This window comes from Lissotriton helveticus, chromosome 1_1 (genome assembly GCF_964261635.1).
Source record: "Lissotriton helveticus chromosome 1_1, aLisHel1.1, whole genome shotgun sequence".
Lineage (NCBI taxonomy): Eukaryota > Metazoa > Chordata > Amphibia > Caudata > Salamandridae > Lissotriton > Lissotriton helveticus.
The window spans coordinates 67,587,843-67,609,552 of record NC_136057.1 but is presented as its reverse complement, the minus strand read 5'-3'; the positions used below and the strand labels follow the sequence as shown (position 1 = coordinate 67,609,552).

The window sequence follows — 21,710 nt, the reverse complement described above, 5'->3', positions numbered from 1 at the left end:
CTGTCTTTTATTAGTACCACTCGGCCGCACGTCTTTCGCTTTGATCGCGATCACTTTTGCTTTCACGGCCGCGCAGCCGTTACATTTACGGCCGCGCGGCGGCTCTCTTCTTGTTTACATGACCTCCAGAGGCAGTTATCTATCGTCTCTCACACTGCTTGTGTGGTGTTCTCTTTACAATTCTTTAAAAAATATCAAGTTTCACATGATGGCTAGAAGGCTTCCAGTCTCTTACACACACTTTCTCGAATCGCGTCATTCTTAAGACCGAGCCCAAAACTAAGTGCTTTGATCTCTCAGGCAGACTCATAAGTGACTTGGTGTCAGGAGCAGTGCCTACAGGTCGACTCGACTAATCTCCCAGACGTGCATTGGTTCCTGACACAGAGCTTAGAAATAATTGTCCCCTATGCCTCGGTCTCCCCTATAGCAAGCACCTTTATGTACTTTGCTCGTGCTCCTCTGTATTCTTTTTTTCCTCTTTATTTTACTGGGTTTCCCTAGAGGCCTGGAGCCTGTGCATAGTTTTAACATAGCGCAAACTTGGCCCAAGGGCATTAGGGAGCTTTACACGAGCATCGGATTGTAATACAGTTTTAAGCGCGCAGCTTTAAAGGGACATAGTCAGCCCATTGAGGGTAATTGCCAGCTTGCTCCTGGATGCAGAGTCGTTTGTGTTGCAGTGCTAGCCTTCTCTGCATGCTAATGAGGCCGTGATGTCAGACCGTCATTCTACCTGCGCCGGGACAGTAGGGGTTTGCCATGGCCAGAGCTTGCGTGTTTCATTTCGATGCAAATCAGCGCCCCTTGCTTGCAAATCAATAATCCCCGGGGTTGTTTAGCGAAACGCAAATCCCCCTTTTAAGCGGGTGCGCATGTGGCTGTTTGAAATTGTTGGCAACGCAGCAACAATCAAAACAGATTGCTTTAAGGGCGCTAATTATTCAAGAACGCTGATGCTCTTGGTAGTTGACCAAAAAGTTAGCATACTTTCCATCACGGGTTACTGCTTTATATTAAACGTGTGTTTCCTGTATTGCCGATCCATCTGCACAGCTGAGTTACGCAAGCAAAATGACTCCAGCCCTACAGAGGGATTTTAGCGGTGTGTAAAACATCTGCAGCCCGTCAATGTTGCACTGCCATGCTCGCCTCTGGCAGGCCGTAACGATGGAGCGTATGTCTGCCATTCTTACAGACACTAAGAAGAGTTTTGACTTTATTTGGGCTCCTCTGGTTCAATTCCTCTCTTCGGGACTTCCACTTTTCTCCTGCCCCACCCACACAAGGGCACTCCATCTCTTTCAAATTTGTTGTCTCCAGACCTCATTGTCACCTCACAAACCCCTGCGACATAACATAGGCCCTCTCCATCGATTTGCTTATCCTGAGCCTTCCTTCCGATGATGTAAACTATTAGTATTCCTCTCACGCATGTTAATTGTTTTCATTTATCTCTTGTTTAGGATGTTTTGGTGCTATTGTTTTAATGGGCAACTGACATGTTTGAATGTTCTCTACCCGGCAGATGATGTTGCATTTATTTACTGCTATGCAATTGTTCCCTATATTACTAGGTACTGAGAGCGACTCACTATGAATCTGAACCTTTCATTAGCTCCATGTAGGTACAGAGGGTCCTCATCCATTGTAACATTGTCATACTGCTTACTTGTCCTTTAACCGCATGCGTGCGGCCGTATTTCCCGCGGTATGCGGCAATTTGCAAATTACCGCATTACATGACGAGCTCAGCTCATCATCAGCACACGGTAGGTAATGCTGATGACGAACTGAGCTAGTCATCAGCATGGAAGGGGTTAAAAACTCAATAAAGAAAGTTTGAGGAAAAGTAATTTCACACAGAATGAAAGGAAATTGAGAAAATCTACTTATAGCCCAAGGCCTTCAGCATCCCAAAAAACAAATAAGCATTGCCCCTTAAAAAAAAACGTAATCCTACAAGGGCCTCTACTCCTAACTTCAGGCCACCCAACAACAAACAAACAAAAAGAAACAAGCATTGGCATAGCCAATAGCTCTCGCCTTTGGGACCTTATAAGTGTTTAGTTATGCAGCTCAATATCCTTGGTGCAACAACAACATCAACTGTTGCTGGCTGAACACTTATAAGGTCCCAAAGGCGAGACCTAGTGGCTATGCCAATGCTTGTTTGTTGTTGTCCTTCTCCCTATTTTTGTCTCTTCTGCTAAGGACGAAAACTTGCTGTTTACCCAATTCACTAACATCTAAATGTTGCCATATCTATTTTTCCATTTGCCTGTTTCCGACTCTTTTGCCTATCTCCGGATCACTCACTTTTGCCCTCTCCCCCCGCCCGTCTTTCTTCACTGGTTGGCAGTTACTTGTCCTTTCTCGACAATCCAGTGGTTTAGTTTTCTGCCACTTAACTGCATATTTAATTTGCCTAATATTGTACCTTTTTATTCTCATTGCCTCTTTTCCACTTCGCTTCCTGTTCTCTGCCTCCATAACCCTGCCCCTTTCACCCTTTCATATGATAATTTTTCAACGCATTGTCACCTATCTCCCTTTATCTCCTCTGCTTTCTCCATTACTATGTTTCCATCTCTTCAGTTTTCTCCATCTCTTTTTCTCTTACTAACCTCCTCCCTTCCCAGTCTTCCTACTTGACACATTTGTGGCATGCACATCATGCACACACTTGACACATTCTGTAGCGTGCATATCATGCACACACTTGACACGTTCTGTAGTGTGCACACCATGCACACACTTGACACGTTCTGTAGCGTGCACACCATGCACACACTGGGCACATGCACATACTGGGCCCGCTCTGTAGTGTGCACACCATGCACACACTTGACACGTTCTGTAGCGTGCACACCATGCACACACTTGACACGCTCTGTAGCGTGCACACCAATGTGCACACCATGCACACACTTGACAAGTTCTGTAGCGTGCACGACTCGTTCTGTAGCGTGCACACCATGCACACATTTGACACGTTCTGTAGCGTGCACATCAATTTAGTGCACCGCGATCAGTCGGGCTTTATGCCCCACAGGAACACGGCTCTGAATTTACGTAGACTACACAGTGTTCTGGCCAGGGCCCGGACATTGCAGGGACCAGCTATAATCGGGTCACTTGACGCAACAATGGCATTTGATACGATTAAATGGACTTATTTATGGGCGGTTTTGGCTAAGTTTGGGTTTGGACCAGGGTTCATTGCCTGGATACGTTTGCGTTACTCACTTACGAAAATCACTTATGGTGGTTTTTGATGTCTTGGCATCCTTTGGGATCAAGTCGGAGCTATCAATCAACTGGAAGAACTCGGTCCTGTTTGTATTAAGGGGGGACCCCCCAGTACCTCCTAGAAACTGTCCCATTCGGGTTAATGCAGAGGGGTTTAAGTACCTTGGGATCTTCGTGTCCTTGGAACCCTCCATTAGATATTCCCGAAATCTTCTTCTCCCTCTTCATCGGCTTTGGAGTGATGTTTCCAACTGGAAGAAGCTTCCTCTCTCACTGCTGGGTAGGGCTGCCCTCTTTAAAATTATGGCTCTCCCACATTTTATTTACGCTCTGCAAAATACCTTAGATGTAGTCCCCTCGAGTTATTTCCATAAAATTGAAAGCTTACAGCGGAACTTGTTGTGGGAGGGCAGACCTCGTATTGCCTTAGATAAGCTGACTCTTTCTTGGTATGACGGAGGCATTTCCCTCCCGGATATCAAGAGATATTATTGGGCGGCCCACCTTGCAGCAATTAATCACTGCACCTATGGCCGAGTCGATGACCCAGGCTACGCCATGGATAAGTGGCTTTTTCCAGGCGGTAATTACAATAGGGCCCTATACTCTCGTCCCAACAGGTTGCTGTTAACAGGTCCCACTAAACATTCTACACATATCTGGCATGTGGCCACGGGATCCATGGGTTGGAGAAATAAAGTGACCATGGCAACCCCACTATGGGATTCCGAACAACTTGGTAAGCTGTGGAAGTCGAAAGGCTTTGACAGGTGGGAACTCATTGGCATCTCCACGGTTGGAGATATCTGGGGGAAGGGGAAGATCAACTCATTTGAAGAATTGCAAAGGGAATATATACTCGCACAATCAGAGTACTTTCGATATGGACAGGTTCGACATTCCCTCCGCTTGGCGTTGCCCGGTGAGACGGAACCTTCGGAGGCTTCCCCTTTGGAATATAGAATATTAGATGGGCACCTTCCTGACAAGACAATTTCTTTAAACATATAGAAAGCTGATTAATCATAGGACTGACTCCCTTAAGGCATTAAGAGATACGTGGGTGCAGGACGGCATTGAGCTGGATGAGGAAGACTGGCAGATAGCTGTGTCCTCACCTAGGGAGGTGGCAATCCCAGCTCGCCTCCGGCTGGTGCAACTCAAAATCTTGCATAGAATTTACCTTACAGGACCCAGATTGGTACGCATGGGGCTTTCAGAATCGGGACTGTGTAAAAGGAAATGTGGTCAAGTCCGTACTTTTATGCATATCATCTGGGAGTGCAAGCATGTTGCCACCTATTGGAGTAGCATTCATAACGTCATACATGGAGTACTTGGACTGTTCCTATCTCCAGAGTCCAGGAGATGTTTGCTTAATGTATGGGAGCCCACTGATTTAAACGCTTCACAGACGCATGGGTCACTCTATGTCATATGATCGACAAGCGAAATATTGTCCAGCTGTGGGGAGCGGAGCAGCCACCTTCCCTGGAGGGGTGGGAGAGAGATTTAGATTGGTCTATGTTTGGAGAAAAAACTATGTACCTAGCTAAGGGACGCCCCCGGAAGTGGACATTGGTGTCGGGGCCTTGGAACAGCTATAGGGGAGAAATATGTACACCACCAAGGGCCGCTGTCCTGGAAGAATCCCCCTCCCCGTGAAGTTCCAATGTAATTGCGAGTATTGTTATACCTGTATCCCACGATGTATGCTCAGCTGTCATAATTGACCCTCTGTAATGTATATTTTTGCTGATGTTTGTTTCAATAAAAAAATATTTAAAAAATGCTCAACCAAAACACCGTAAAACACAAAAAAAAAACGGACGCCTAAAATTCCCTAATTCAAAATTAAAAGTATAGTAGCAGCACTTGTCCGTGATATTAGCAGTTCAGGAGAGATGCTGGCAACTGGAGACAGTTGCAAAACTGAATTATGCCTTCAGTTTTGGGCCAGACCAAGCTTCAACAACTAGACCGCAATTTAAAATGGCCGACTTCTAAGTAACCTCTGGTTATGATAGAAGGGTTTATCCTTGCTGTCACTCAGCCGTCCTGGCAGTAACCTCTTGTCATATTAGATGGGTTTAGCCTATCTGTCACTCAGCTGTCCTGGCAGTAACCTCGGGTTATGATGGATTGGTTTATCCTTTCTGTCACTCAGCCATCCTGTCAGTAACCTCTGGTCATGTTTGATGGGTTTTCCGCGCTGTCACTCTGCTGTCCTTTTAGTAACTCCTGGTCATGTCAGATGGAATAATCCTTGCTGTCATTCAGCCATCCTTTTAAGTTACCTTGGGTCATGTTTGATAGGTTTGTTCTTGCTTTCACTCAGCCATTCTGTCCGTAACCTCTGGTAATGTTAGATGAGTTTATCCCTGCTGCCACTTATCTGTCCTTTCAGAAAACTCTGGTCATGTTAGATGGGTTTATCCTCGCTGTCACTCTGCCGTCCTTTAAGTAACCACTGGTCATGTTAGATTGGTTTATCCTTTCTGTCACTCAGCCGTCCTTTAAGTAACCTCTGGTCATGTTAGATGGGTTTATCCTCGATGTCACTCAGCCGTCCTTTAAGTAACCTCTGGTCATAATAGATGGATTTCTCCTTGCTGTCACTCAGTCGTCCTTTAAGTAACCTCTGGTCATGATAGATGGATTTCTCCTTGCTGTGCTTAGTCGGCCTTTCAATAAACTCTGGAAATGTTAGATGAGTTACTTTTCTGTCACATCCACGGTGAATACTATTCTGTCTTTTGGAGGATCTTCATTAACTCACGTCTACTTTCTGAAGTTTCTGTAAATCTTCATTAATATTTTCGATTATTTAAACTTATAAAAGTGATCATAATTTCTAAAAAATCTCTTAGGCTTAGTCTTAATGCTCTAGTACTATTCCATAGGTAGCTTCCTTTGACGTTATGTGATTGGGCGGACAAGGCTAATAGGGGTTTCAGAGACCTTCTGCGGGTAAGATCTCCAAGTTTATTACAAGGGCAAATATGTACGCTGGAGAATCCATTCCTGGGCAGAGCACTGGTTATAGTGGGGAAAGAGGTTGTCGGACCTCGAGATCTCTGACCTTGAGGACAAGGTCTCCGTTCAGCATCAGCCCAGCTCTTTGATCTGGTTGTGCCCTTAAGGGGACTGAGGAAGGTGTCACAGTCCACAATCACTAGAGACATCTTCTTTAAAAAAAAAAGGAAAAATAGTTTTACTTACTGTGGTCTTGTAGAAGGTCATTGATAGTGGGATGCACAAGCACTTTGGTGTCTTGTATAAAGGCATTGATAGTGGGATGCAAGAGTGCTTTGGTGTCTTGTGTAAGGTCATTGATTGCGGGATGCAAGAGCGATTATGTGTCTTGTAACAAAGGGTCAGTGTTGGGAGGTATATGGACCCTGCCCAAGCATTTCTGCAAAGTTGTTAGGCTCACATAGAAACAATGCTGTCTTTCATCATGAACATATTTCTTAAGTTGCCTTCCCTTTCACACAATAACCTTTTACACACATGTGCATGTGTGACAATGTTGGATTCGTTTCTTTGAAACCTCTTCGCTTACAGCGTCCACTTTGCTTAACCACTTGCATGCTCATGACAAGGTCAACTCGTCATGTAAAATGGGATTTTCAAATATGCAGCACAGCACGGGAAAACCCCTTACCAGCCAAGTGGTTAAGATTATCACGACTCCTTGAACACCAAGGCCCGACATACATTGTGCAAATGTTCTATTTTTCATTCACGGGTGACATAGCTATCTGTAGACCATAACAACGCTGTCTTGCACAGGACTCGCAAGGATGCTTTACATTATAAATAAACATCCGTTTCCTGGTGTTGTAAGAAGAGCGATTTGCCGTCATTGGCGAGGTCTCTACATGATGATGCTTCGGCCCAGCAGCCTGCTGATATCTCTGCAAGGGGTGTCCTGCTCGTGACCACGAGGGAGACCTCCATTCTTTCCCTTCAGGTAACAAGGGTTGGATCATCCAGTACGTGGATTCTTGGCAGAACACACACACGCCCTTGCCACTTAGGTTAGGGACGCATACTTGGAGTACGCCAGATTTATATATTGTTTTATATGCTTGCATGTATAAATTGTTTTAGCACTATGGTGGAACTTTTCATTCTGTTTACTGTCCTAATACTTCTAATAACTTTCATTTGCTTCTGTCTATTGCTCATTGCAGCACATATATTCTACACAAGAATCACGTTGGTTCAATAAACATTGAAAACATCCCACTGTGTATTCCTAATACATTTCTCTGAGAGGACGAGAGCACAAGTGACTGGGCAAAAGGATTCTTAATCTGTGCTTGGTCATGGTAAAGCCTCATTGCCAAGCATGTGTTATGCAGCATCTGAAGAGCTTTTAAGAGCTGACAAAACCAGATCATAGAGGGAATGTTATTTTCCAAAATCAGCTTCCAAAGCCACACGATGTCACTCAATACCAATTTAAGGATCTAGGTGACACAAGATTATCCCAGCAAAGACCTTCCCAATAGTGCCTAGATGTATGGTTTGCCTGTCTTGGCCATGGATCTGACCACTCTTTGCAGACTGAAACAATGGAAGTCCCAGGTCAACTAATGGAAGTGCGTCTGAGAGGCAGGAAATGTCCTAAACAAAAAAAGAAACCTACCAGCTGGAAGGAAACTTTATGTCCTTAATAGAAATCCATTCCGAGCAGGGCATTTTCACCTCTAAGAAAGATGATAAAGTTCTTGATTTGTAACTGGTCCTTTAAAGAGCCACCACAAGCCTGCATGGTAATGTTCATTTAGGGGGAACAACAGGCTCTTACCTTACTCCAACCATGACTTTGCCGTATAGTTTCCACTCTACGGTAGGAACTGCACGTTTGTGGATGGCATAACTGTTGGGATGGTGCCAGACTGATTCCAAGCACCCCCTCAGGATGTGTTGTCCTTTAGGCCAGCTAGTTCACAGTGCCACCACAAGCCCCTCTAAACCTAGACGAGTAGCTATGCTAATGATGCCTGCCCATCACCAGTTCTTCCAGTTACCTGTTTTGATTCCCTCCCTACCTGTCAGCGCTCTCGTCTGTCCAGACTCCTCTTTAAAGTAGGTCGACACGTTTGGCCCCAACATTTTGAATTCTGCCAATGGTATCTCTGAGAGGTGGTTGTTCGAGAGCTGGTGGTTCAACTCTTAAACTGTTCTATGTTTGAACCACGGTTCACGCTTTAGCTGTATGAATACGGAAAGTGATCAGTCTTTATTTTTATAAAACACTTTAGTGTAGAACTTAGGGAGTTGCATTAGACTGGATGCAACATTTTGCCTTGACTTTACCAACTGTAGGTTGCACCAGCTTACATAAGAAGTTCATAAAGAAGTAAATATACAAATGTCCGTCCAATGTTGAGAAAAATCAGAGTTCTTTATTCTTCTTTACAATATTGACAATTGTACACCAAACAGCCAACACGTTTCGTTCTATACGAAGAACTTCATCAGGGCTTTAAAACAATATGTAAAACACATATGTAATACAATATAATGAAATGCATATTTTTATGCATATGATTTATTGTATACAAACAATTAATAGCATAGCCTAAAAAACAGGAGAGCCTGACTTATCTCCAAGAGATTGACAATACTCTAATTTTTAACCTAAAAACCTCACAGATGATTATATTTGTTAGTTAACATCACTCACTTTTATTGCCTTCTTGTCTTTTACCAATAACCTAATTCCTACTTGTTGACGTTTCTCACAAGTGTTCCTTGTTAAGACCTTTAAAAAGTATACATTATTGCCCATTGGTTGGACATAATTTCTCTCCAGAGTGAAAAGAATTGTACATTAAATCTGCATTTTTTTTTTTAGAAGAAGAGTCAGCATCAGAGCATTTTAGAAAGCATTCCCCAGTTTCAGAACTCAGGTATACCGAGTAATCAAACTCAATTTCATCAAATATGACCCTCATATTAGACAGCCAAACCCATTATTCATAACGACAGAATTGAACCTACCAAATCAACGTACGTTTCTGGTTTGGCCTGGTGGGATTGCTCTGAGATAGATTTCAACTGGAAGGCTAATATCTTGCTACTTGCGCTACCTTTGAGGACGATTTGGCATACGGGACAGTGATAATTACAGATGGTTGAGAACAGGAGTCGTTTGTAGAGCAATAGTTATCTAATGCAGTGGGGGAACCTAAATGTCTCTCCATATGGGTATGTGTATGTCGTAAACTATCCAAATATGTATAGCTACGAAATAGGAATGGTCGCCTTTACTGATGAGAGAATATATATTACATATGAGACGAATTGAGGCCGGCCGCTTAATGGTGTATAATTATGCTGTGGGGTTTTAGGTTTAAACCTATAATAACTGATAAAACCCCACTGAAAGAAAAATAGCCCTCACCGGTGAAAACATATAAACACTGAAAAAACACCTGCACAACCACAAACTAAATGCCATTCAAAGAATGGAAAAAGAAAGTGAAAGAGTCATTTTGTTCTTACTGAAGGGGTCAATAAAATGTAACTATGTTAAACAAGCTAGCAGTAAGAAAGACTGGCTAACATTATTCTGCTTGAGTTTTGTTCTTTAGGGATGCCACTAAAATATGGTTTCTTCTTCCTTTTATTTTTTTTCATTTTTATGGCCTTTGGTCTAAAGATGCAGGGTTTAGTTTAATTATTTTATAAACCGTAGAGAATCGGGACATATCAAACTCACATTTTATATTTTGGCTGCATTTGATTCTTTCACTGATAGGTAAAATGGCTAGTTTCATAAAAATCTTTCCTAATATTTGTCATCACATTTACCCACAGAGAATGGGTAAAAACCCTTAATACATCAGACCATAGTTTCTAGTGGGTCAGTATTGATAGTAGGTGAATTGCCAACACCTTAGGCTTTAATTATTAAATACAAGGTATAGTAACAAGTATATATATCACCAAGCATCTGGGATAGTGGTGAAAACGTGACACCAGACTTTTGGAAAACATGGAACGCATTGTCACTTATTATGCTCTGCAAAAAAGGTTCTTTCCAAGTTCAACAAAGATTGGAGTGATATTGTTTGTATTTGTAGTGATTCAGCTACGTATATAAAAAATTTGTGTGATGACCTGTCAAAATTGATACCCGAGCTGAAGTGATTCCCTGTAGGAGATCCTTGCCACTTGTTAGATTGTATGCTGAAAGCATCTTTACAATCTTCAGAGTTAATGAGGGATGCTATTGACTTTTTAGTCCATTCTGGTGCACTGTTTTCTTATGCGCAGGAACTAAAATGCTAATATTTATCATTTTGTGCTTTATGTGTCATCAAACAAAGAGTCATCCCAACTGTGCCCCTTAGCTGACAGTTCTCAGCCCACGGGGCTGTGAATGCTGAGAGGACCTTTTCACAGAAGTTTACATGGGAAGGAAAGCGCCTAGCGCACATGACCAAAGACTCACTGAAGAAGTATTGTATGGTGTACTACAATAAGATTAATTTGCAAAAATCTCTTTGGACCTCAAATACACTATACGTACACTGTCTATATACCATGTTCTTTCAGTGCAGAAATCAAGCAATGATAAAAGCAAAACGTTTCATAAACACCGGAAAAACACTTTTTCTGTTGTTTTTAGTGGCGTGAAAATGTGTAACCACTGATAACAACTGTTTTTTAAGATATTGAAAACACTGAAAAAACCCCACCAGAATTTACCAAAAATAGAAACTGAAAACAGGACAGCCTATGTATAATTTTATTACAGGCACATCAGCCGTTCATATTTTTTCCGAATCGGATACTGGCCTGAAGCAGTTCTTTTATTAGGTAAGCGGGTGCTCATTATTTTGGGCATCAGAATAGATTGGGAGGGCTGAGATTGCTAAATGGGGTTGAATTACCATAAATATACATTTGGAGACTGGAGTTCCGACGGGTTCTATGAACGATGCGTTTTTTTGTTATTCCCTTTTCAAGGGTGCTAGAACCAGCACATTATAGTATGCCAAAGGCCTTGAGAACATGACTATCGTTTTATATTTTCTCTCTTTGATATTTTGCAGGCATAATTAGACTTAATTAGTCTCTGCCTGCAGACACTGTAAACAAAACCGGTAGGCCACGGTGATTGACCAGTGGAATACATTAGAAAACTACGCATGCACATTTTGAGTCGGAATTTGGAAACATCTAATTGATTTGGTAGGTGCAATTCTGTCGTTATGAACAATGGGTTTGGCTGTCTAATATGAGGGTTATATTTGATGAAATTGAGTTTGATTACTCGGTATACCTGAGTTCAGAAACTGGGGAATGCTTTCTAAAATGCTCTGATGCTGACTCTTCTTCTAAAAAAAAATGCAGATTTAATGTACAATTCTTTTCACTCTGGAGAGAAATTATGTCCAACCAATGAGCAATAATGTATACTTTTTAAAGGTCTTAGCAAGGAACACTTGTGAAAAACGTCAACAAGTAGGAATTAGGTTATTGGTAGAAGACACGAAGGCAATAAAAGTGAGTGATGTTAACTGACAAATATAATCATCCGTGAGGTTTTTAGGTTAAGAATGAGAGTATTGTCAATCTCTTGGAGATAAGTCAGGATCTCCTGTTTTTTAGGCTATGCTATTAATTGTTTGTATACAATGAATTATTTGTATAAAAATATGCATTTCATTATATTGTATTACATATGTGTTTTTAAATATTGTTTTACAGCCCTGATGGAATTCTTCGTATAGAACGAAACGTGTTGGCTGTTTAGTGTACAATTGTCAATATTGTAAAGAAGAACAAAGAACTCTGATTTTTCTCAACATTGGACGGACATTTGTATATTTACTTCTTTATGGACTTCTTATGTTAGGAGGTGCAACCTACAGTTGGTAAAGTGTATTTGGGTTGTTCTAACCGCCCCAGAGGAACGGCATGGGCAGGGGAGTTGCACTGCACACATTGTGAGCATAAGGTTCAGTTTTCAGTTCAAACTATTGAGGAGATTGTATAAGGAGTGAGGTGCATCACAAAACCAAGGGATATTTTATATAGGTTGGCCGTTCTCTTGTTACTTTGAACATTTTGCCTTGATTTTCTCGTTTTAAAATGTTTCTGTTCTTTTTTTTTTTTTGCAGACACTGGATCGCAGAACATCAACATTCAGAATGTGGAGAGCACAGGCTTCAGAAAGGGATGGAAAAGTCCCAAATTCACCTGAAGGTCTAAGAGCAACACTTGCAGCCTTTCCAAGTCATAACTTCTCTGCTGCAAGACCACGACCTGAAGATCTCCACAGACCTGGAGGCGCCAACAACCTGGGCTCCCAGATCTGTGGATGGACCGCCCAGGAAGAGTTTGGAAAGCTACCAATGCCAGACACTCTGCTTTTTGGGTCCTGCCAAGAAAGCATCCTCATAAATGCTTTGGAGAAGGATGTGAACAACTACAGCACAACTGTAAGCAGGACTCGCACCCCCCCTAACATGACCTCCGATGCACACAGTGGTCCTAATCCAGAGTCCCATGTGGGGCACGCTTCCACTCTGGTAGTGTTTGCCATGCTAGAGCGGCTGGAAACCAAACTCGATAACTTGCACAATTCAGTGGGAGAGGTCCCTTCTCGAGTTGCACATCTTATGGAAAAGATCTGGGTAGAAAAGGGTCGAGATTTCCTAGAAGTCGGTGCAGTGTCTTTAGAGGCAGTGAGTCCAGCAGGCATCAAAGATTGTAGCTTCCCCAGGTCCATTCCAACTGCTCGTCCAGCGCGCCCAGGGGTGCCTAGCCCAAGTCTACAAGTCTTTCCTGATAGTCATGACCCAATGCGGATCCCCGGCTTACCACCAGTGTTTTCAAGTGAGCCGGAGTTAGATGAACCCTTGAAGCAAGAGCCATTGTCTGTTGATAGTTGGGACCCACAAGACAGCCATTTCACGAAGCCACCATCCCCAAGGGTGCATGACTCGCAGAAGGACCAACATACAGGGCCCATGCTTCAGACTCGGCTGGACCAGCAGAAGGAACTGTACCTACAACCAGGACTGCTGGGGGGGCAAGACCTCCGCATGCATCTAGTTCTTCCAGCTGGACAGGGACTGCAGCGGGACCCATGCAAGGAACCAGGGCATGAGCCACAGCAGCACCACAGCTTGGAACGAGTGCTTCCATCTGGACAGGGACTACAGCGGGGCCCATGCAAGGAACCAGGGCATGAGCCACAGCAGCACCACAGCTTGGAACTAATGCTTCCAGATGGGAAGGAACCAGGTGAACACCTAAAGCCAGACCCATTGCCCGTTGGTGGGCATGGCTCAGAGTGGAACCAGCGCACACAGCCGGTGCGTCCTGATGTATATGAGGCAGACGTGGATTACAAGGTAGTGTCACCATGTACTGATGCCCACAGTACAACCGCGCCCACATCATGCCTCGGACGGGACACTCTCCGTGCAGGTGGGACGGCTCTCACAAGCTCATTGGCGAGAAGAAGTCTGGAATCGGTTCTACTACCAGCCATTCCAGGTATTTGTTTCACAGTCTGTGTTTACGCAGAAGGGTACTTGGCTGTGTGGTGGTGGTTTGTTGGTTAATGTGCACACTTCAAGATCTGTAGGTGTAAGGCATGGGCTGCGGGTGCTGGGACGGGCAATGCGCACCCTACAAGAACCTCCGCGTACAAGACGGAGCCTGTGTAATGTGGTGTGTGGGACAATATGTCCAGTGCAAGGGCCCTGGAAACTAAGAAGGGGCTGTGGTTGTGGACTGGTTTCGGGCATTGTGCACTGTACAAGAGGGTCTGAAATCAGAAAATGTCTCTGTTCTCGGTTTGAGGAGAGTTGAATATCAGAAGTGGTCTGCCCTCTCCTAACATCCTGCAGACCACCCCTGATATTCAACTCTCCTCGTACTCTGCACATTGCCCTGGACACCCCAATGCACCGACAGTCCCATAGGGCCTTGTACTCTGCACGGTGCAGTCACATATACTGCTGCTAAGGGTGAGAGTGTTCTATACTATCTCATGGACCCATACCCATACTGTCTGCTTGGGGCAAGAGAGTTCAGTACTGTCTCATGAAGTCACCTATACTGCCTGCTAGGGGCACGAGCATTCTATACAGTCACATGGAGTCACCTATACTGTCTGCTAGGGGCGAGAGCGTTCTACACTGTCTCATGGAGTCACCTATACTGTCTGCTAGGGGCGAGACCGGAGTCACCTCTACTGCCTGCTAGGGGCAAGAGAGTTCCGTACCGTCTCATGGAGTCACCTATACTGCCTGCTATGGGCGGGAGAGTTCTGTACCGTCTCATGGAGTCACCTATACTGCCTGCTAGGGGCAAGAACGTTCCATACCGTCTCATGGAGTCACCTATACTGTCTGCTAGGGGCGAGAGAGTTCCGTACCGTCTCATGGAGTCACCTATACTGCCTGCTAGGGGCGAGAGCAGAGTCACCTAGACTGTTTGCTAGGGGCGAGAGCATTCCGTACCGTCTCATGGACTCACCTATACTGCCTGCTAGAGGCTAGAGCGGAGTCACATATACTGTCTGCTAGGGGCGACAGCGTTCTATACAGTCTCCTGGAGTCACCTATACTGCCTGTTAGGGGCAAGAGCATTCTGTACTATCTCATGGAGTCACCTAAACTGCCTGCTAGGGGCGAAAGCGTTCTGTACGATCTCATGGAGTCACCTATACTGTCTGCTGGGGCAAAAGCGTTCTGTACTGTCTCATGGAGTCACCTATACTGTCTGCTAGGGGAGAGAGCGTTCCGTACTGTCTCATGGAGTCACCTATACTGTCTGCCAGGGGTGAGAGAGTTCTATACAGTCTCTTCCCTGAGGCAGTCCAACATAGCACCTTCCCTGAGGCAGTCCAGCATAGCACCTTCTTTGAGGCAGTCCAGCCTAGCACACGCCAAGGCAGTCCAGCCTAGCACACGCCGATGCAGTCCAGCATAGCACACGCCGATGCAGTCCAGCATAGCACATGCTGAGGCAGTTCATCATAGCACCTTCCACGAGGCAGTCCAACACAGCACACACTGAGGCAGCCCAGCATAGCAAGCTTTAGGTCTGGCGGTACCATTCCAGTAGATGTCCCTTTCATAGTTTGTCATACACCGCTGCCCTCTGGAACCAGTCCACCCCCACGGGGCATCAAATATGTAGAGTGAGTGCGCAACTGACTTTATTGTTAACCGGTGCAACATGACAATGTGACCTACTGATCGTTTCTGTAGCTGCGAATAAGGTCTACGCGCTTACACTTGGACACTGAGAACCCCCTTCTTTTGGTGTGGACCGGTTTAGTGACCGCAGACCAGCCCTGGTGTCGTGTAGATTAGAAAAGAGCCGTGCAGGGGTGTGGCAGCGACATTAAAAGGCCATTAGCATTAGTGAAAACACTTACTTTACACTCTTCTGCACAAAACCTAGTTAGTGGCCAAGTCACGAAGCTGCAATTACTTGTGTAGACTTACTCCTGCACCCAGGTGTAAATCTGCACTTGTTTGAGGATCACCATTCCTGAGTGCACATTTACATCTACTTGTTCACTTACATGTCTACACCCCCTCAAATTAAGGGGGTGAAGCTTTCTTTAAAACGAATTACAAGGGTATTGGTACTAATAGTAACTTTTCACACATAGGTGGGGGTCTTTGGCAATGTGGTGGAAATCTCCCTATAGGAAAGTGCAAGGAAAATTATTAAAATGTATTGTTCTTCAAAAAGTAATGAGCAATATGTATTTTTATTCACCTAGAACGAATAAAAAGAAATGTTCTTACAGAACAACTCATTAGATTAAATGTTTTTTTAATAACCAATTTAAATATATTAGTTTAATTTATAAATAACGATTTAATAATTGTATTTAGAAAATCCTACCCTCACTGACATTTTTAGTTTTAAATAATACTTACTAAATGTAATTAGAAGCCATGTGGTTAGTTTAATTTATTTAGTAAATGTTTTTATTTTTTAAATTAGGTTTATTTTTTTACTTTTATGATCATATTAATGCTGTGCTCCTTTGAAACAGACTCTATGACCGCCTGCTGTGTGTCTTCATTAAAAGAGACAGAAGATCTGAGACCTGTGGATGATGACACCGAGAGGAAACATGGCAGTGACTGTCCCTCGGGTGAGTGACACGTGGTGGAAGTCTCAGAGCACAAACACACAAATGGTCTCACATGACACACACCAAGGAAGCTTACCACCTGCTCTCCCCTGGGGAGGCTCTCTGAGGGTCCTGTATGGGTGTCAGGGGTGCCCTAATTGGGCCAGAGTGTTAAGTTGTATTTCTTCTAACCCGCAGGCCCTGCCCTTTAAAAACGCTCTCCCTGTGGTGCTTCCAGACTGAACACAATACGGTCTGTGGTGGGTGGGACTTCTCCCTGTAACTGTTCTTTACTGGACAGCATGTCTGGATTCACAGAGGAGGTCTGTGTTTCAAAAGTCCCGCCTACCGGCCACACCACATTACTGTGGACCCCCATATATATAGACAAGCATTTGCAATGCAGTAGGTCTCTGTAGGAACTGGGGTCACCAGTTCCCCGGGGGTAGCCTGGCACGAGCAGGTAGGCACCCGAAAGCTCAGGTGTTAAGATCTAACTCAATGTGCTCTATCTTTGTTGCGTTCATACTAAAAATATTGGAACAAACGGGCATGCCTCTACTTTTAAAATGTGAATGGTGAAACTAAACTTTGGTCAAAATGAATTTTTATTGTTTCCTATTATAAACGTAGTTTAAATAGTGCAAACTCAGTTTGCTTCAGATTTTTTAATATAGCTGTTCCAAAGATCAGGTTTGATTTTGAGATTGAAAATCAGTTTATTATAATAACATCTTTATGTGGCACTTTGTACAGTACTTCTACTGGTTCAAAGTGCTATAAATAAGGTTTGTTTCTGAAACTTAAATTAATGGCACTCAGTTTGCCTCCCTCGAAAGGATGAAAGCGCGAGTTGGCCTTACTCGTGACCTGCAGATTACGGTATTTGTCAGCACTGAGAGTTTAACACCTGTAGCCCTCTGGTATGTGATGGGGACTGGAGTTAAGATCTGTTCAAACCTCTCATGTCGACAGGTTCACTGGCTCTTTCATGGCGGCTTGAGACTGGGCGTGGGAGGTGACAGTGGTGGAGTTTCCATTCGTGATGTATGTTCAAGGGTAAAGCTGGCACCCGTGTGCAGTCTATGTGAGAAAGAATGAAAATGAAGAGCATGTGTGACCGCCCTGACTTCGTCAGACGCGGTCGCTCCCTACTGCCCTTGCCCTCTCCTGCCTACTCTACCTGGGTATCGTTAGCGCTGCTCTGTTGATATTTTTAGCGCTAGACCGTGCCTGCATTATTTTATTATTTCTAAGTGCCTGTATTGTTTGCCTTGCACTGTTTCATTGATTTTGAGTGCCTGTGCTTGCTCGCATTGCCGGATCGTTTGTTTACTTGCTGCTGTGACCCATTGCTTGTGTGCTCCGCTCCTCAGGCGCCTCGCTGACCACCGCGTAAATATTTAATCAATTTCCCCCAACCCGGCCTGCGCTTCCGTTTTCGCCGCCATTATTGTTGTTGTTGTGCCCGGAGCCCGCCCCCTCCACCACGCAGCCGCCTCCCAGCTGCTCCTCCCTCGCTCCTCCCTCCCTCACCACCCATTCATGACAGATGCGTCTTCGCGCAGCGTTCACGCGCAGCGGTCGCGCCCCATGCGCGCCGAAGGTGCGCCAAAGGTAAGCCCGTCTACGCCCGTCCGTGCCTGGATCGCGCCCAGCGCCAGACCCCCTGGTCCCCGCCGCACCCAACCCACTAGAGTCACATATGATGCCGCAACTCTCCTCGCCCTCAACCCCGGACGCACACCACAATGCTGCGATGCCATCCCAGGACGTACCCACGGCCCATTCTCCTGCCTCTCCTGCAAGTTCAACTGCTTCAGGACCCTCACCAAATCCACTTCCTCCAAACATAGCTCCGAATCTAACCACCTGAAGTGCATCCTGCTTAACACCCGCTCGGTCTCCTGGTACCCGCACTCAATTCAGCGATGACATCAGCCCACATGCCCTCACCTCCGAGAACTACATTCTACTGGGAGACCTCAACTACCACCTTGAAAACAAACACGACAGCAACACCTCCACCCTTTTGAACAACCTAGCCAACCTCGGACTCAAACAACTTGTTGACACCCCCACCCACATAGCCGGACACACGCTCGACCCTATCTTCACCTCCAGCAAACACATCTCCTTCGACCGCACCACAGCTCTCCACTGGATGGACCACAGCTGTGTTCACTTCAGCCACAAAACCACCCTGACCCACCACCGCCCACAACCTATTCCTCGAAGAAACTGGAACAAAATCACCTCCGACCAACTCCTCACATCACTCAACCAAAACCCTCCCCCCCTCTCACTGGACCCAAACCAAGCGGCCACCAATCTCAAGCAATGGATCACCTACAGTGCTGACGAATTAGCACCCCTGAAAAAGCACCAGATCAAATCAGCCAGCAAAAAGGCTCCTTGGTTCAATGATGACCTTAAAAAATCCAAGAAGCTATGCCGCACCCTGGAGAACACATGGAGAAAAAACCCAACCACCGACAACATGGCCACCCTTAAGGCAGCCACCCGCAAACACCACCAACTGATTCGATCCGCCAAGAAATCAGCATTCAAGGATCGTCTCGACAACAACACTCACAACAGCAAGGAACTTTTCAACATCGTCAAAGAATTCACCAACCCCACCGCAGCATCTAATGACATCTCTCCCTCCCAAGACCTCTGCGATGCGTTATCCTCCTTCTTCTACAACAAAATTGCCGACATCCACAACAGCTTCGAGAATACTCCCAGCGATCAACCCTCCCCACCCCCCTCAGATCCTACTCCGCCAACCAACAACATTAGCGCCTGGAACCCAATCACCACTGAAGACACCATCCGCCTAATGAACTCCATCCATTCTGGCTCGCCAACCGACCCCTGCCCCCACCACATCTTCAACAAAGCTGACTCCATCATCGCACCCCATCTCCGTGATGTCATCAACTGCTCGTTCAACTCTGCCACCTTCCCAGAAAGCTGGAAACACGCCGAACTCAGCGCCCTTTTGAAGAAACCCACAGCAGACCCCTCTGAACTTAAAAACTACCGACCCATATCCCTCCTCCCATTCCCGGCCAAAGTCATCGAGAAAGCCGTCAACAGCCAGCTCGCCGCCTTCCTTGAATCCAACAACTCCCTCGACCCCTCTCAGTCCGGATTTCGAGCCAAACACAGCACCGAAACCGCCCTCATTGCAGCAACAGACGACATCCGAACACTACTGGATAACGGAGAAACAGCGGCCCTCATCCTACTCGACCTCTCGGCCGCCTTCGACACAGTCTGCCACAGCACCCTCATACAACGCCTCAGCAACATCGGCATACAAGGAAAAGCCCTGAACTGGATCACCTCGTTCCTAGCCGGGAGAACTCAGAGAGTACGACTTCCCCCATTCAACTCAGAGGCCACTGAAGTCATCTGTGGAGTTCCACAAGGATCATCACTCAGTCCCACCCTCTTCAACGTTTACATGAGCCCACTCGCATCCATTGCGCGCCAACACAACCTCAACATCATCTCTTATGCCGACATCACCCAATTAATCCTTTCCCTCACCAAAGACCCCAACACCGCCAAAACCAATCTTCACGAAGGCATGAAAGAAGTAGCCGAATGGATGAAACTCAGCCGCCTAAAACTCAACTCAGACAAAACGGAGGTGCTCATCCTAGGATCCTCCCCTTCTGCCTGGGACGACTCTTGGTGGCCTTCCGCTCTGGGCACTGCACCCACACCCACAGACCATGAACGTAACCTTGGCTTCATCCTAGACTCCTCTCTCTCGATGTCCAGACAAGTCAACGCAGTATCATCCTCCTGCTTCAACGTACTTCGAATTCTCAAAAAGATCTTCCGCTGGATCCCCCTCGAGACAAGAAAGACTGTCACCCACGCACTGGTCACAAGTCGACTGGATTATGGCAACACTCTATACGCCGGGATCTCAGCAAAATTACAGAAAAAACTCCAACGCATCCAAAATGCATCAGCAAGACTCATATTGGACATCCCTCGCCAAGAGCACATCACCGGACACCTAAAAGACCTCCACTGGCTTCCCGTCAACAAAAGAATTACATTCCGTCTTCTCACCCACGCACACAAGGCCCTCTACAATCTAGGACCCGAATGCCTCAACACTCGACTATCCTTCTACAAACCCACCCGCCAACTAAGATCGTGTAATCAAGCCCTCGCCGCAGTCCCGCGCATCCGAAAATCCACCATGGGAGGAAGATCCATTTCCTTCCTGGCGGCCAAGACCTGGAACTCACTCCCCACTCGCCTCCGCCTTACTCAAAACCACATCTCCTTCAGAAAAGAACTTAAAACCTGGCTTTTCGACATATAATGAACCCCTTCCCAAGCGCCTTGAGACCCTCTGGGTGAGCAGTGCGCTATATAAATGCCCGAACTTGAACTTGAACTTGAACTTGGTCTAATTTGGAAGGGTCTTTCCAGACTACACAGCACACACATCCACTGAGACAATAAATGCACGCAAAGACTGAGTCCACACCAGTGAGTCTTGATTTAAAACAATATGCTTTTATATAAGATCAAGGTTCAGGGTAATAAAAAATTACAGTATTTCTATTTCAGCAAAGTATTTCATCAGAGGGGAGTAAAGGGAGCAGTTCAATAATCAATGTAGCGTCTTGCAATAACCATTTCATTAAGGGATTAGCATTCCATTTCTTCACAATAAACATTTCCTTGCATCAGAAATCAGCATCTCATTAAACCAGGGGAAAACATTTCATTTGTTAGAAGTAAACCTCTCAGTAATTACTTTGCGCTGAGATAGACACTCCCTTACGCCAGGGTGAACATCTCCTTAACCAGGAAGAACATTTCATTAGGCATTAAATGACCAGGCACCCAGCGAAGGTGAGCATCTCATTAGGCATGAACAACCAGCTCGTCAGGCAAGGATGAGCATATCATGTAGCAAGAGTACACATTTCATCAGGTAAGTAACCTGTTCAGTAGGCAAATCAATTCACTTCTCACCGAGCAAGGGTGAACATTTCATTAAACTCTTTAGCAGGAATAAACTGGTCATAAGACAGGAAGAACCAGTTCATTTCTCAGCAATAAGCCTTTCATATGAACTCAGGCATAAACCTGTCCTCAGGCAGGGGAAGAACATTTCATTAGATAGGAATTAAAACTTTTCATCTGGTAAGAATAAAAACATTTCCTTAGGCAGGAACAACCATTTCCTTTTTTTTTTTTAAATGATTTTTATTGATTTTATGGCAGTGGAAAGTTGCACAGTACATACAGATCCAAAAAAATAAAATAAAAT

At 45.1% G+C, this 21,710-nt stretch overlaps 1 protein-coding gene across 1 annotated transcript in view; it reads left to right on the top strand.

Moving 5' to 3' along the window:
• The first annotated feature begins 12,406 nt into the window (after positions 1 to 12,406).
• LOC144767551 (uncharacterized) overlaps positions 12,407 to 21,710 on the top strand; it is a 31,868-nt gene continuing 22,564 nt past the window's right edge. The window contains 2 exon segments of the mRNA XM_078650973.1: positions 12,407 to 13,785; positions 16,313 to 16,414. Coding sequence (XP_078507099.1) covers positions 12,432 to 13,785; positions 16,313 to 16,414 — 1,456 coding nt within the window. The 5' untranslated portion in view covers positions 12,407 to 12,431.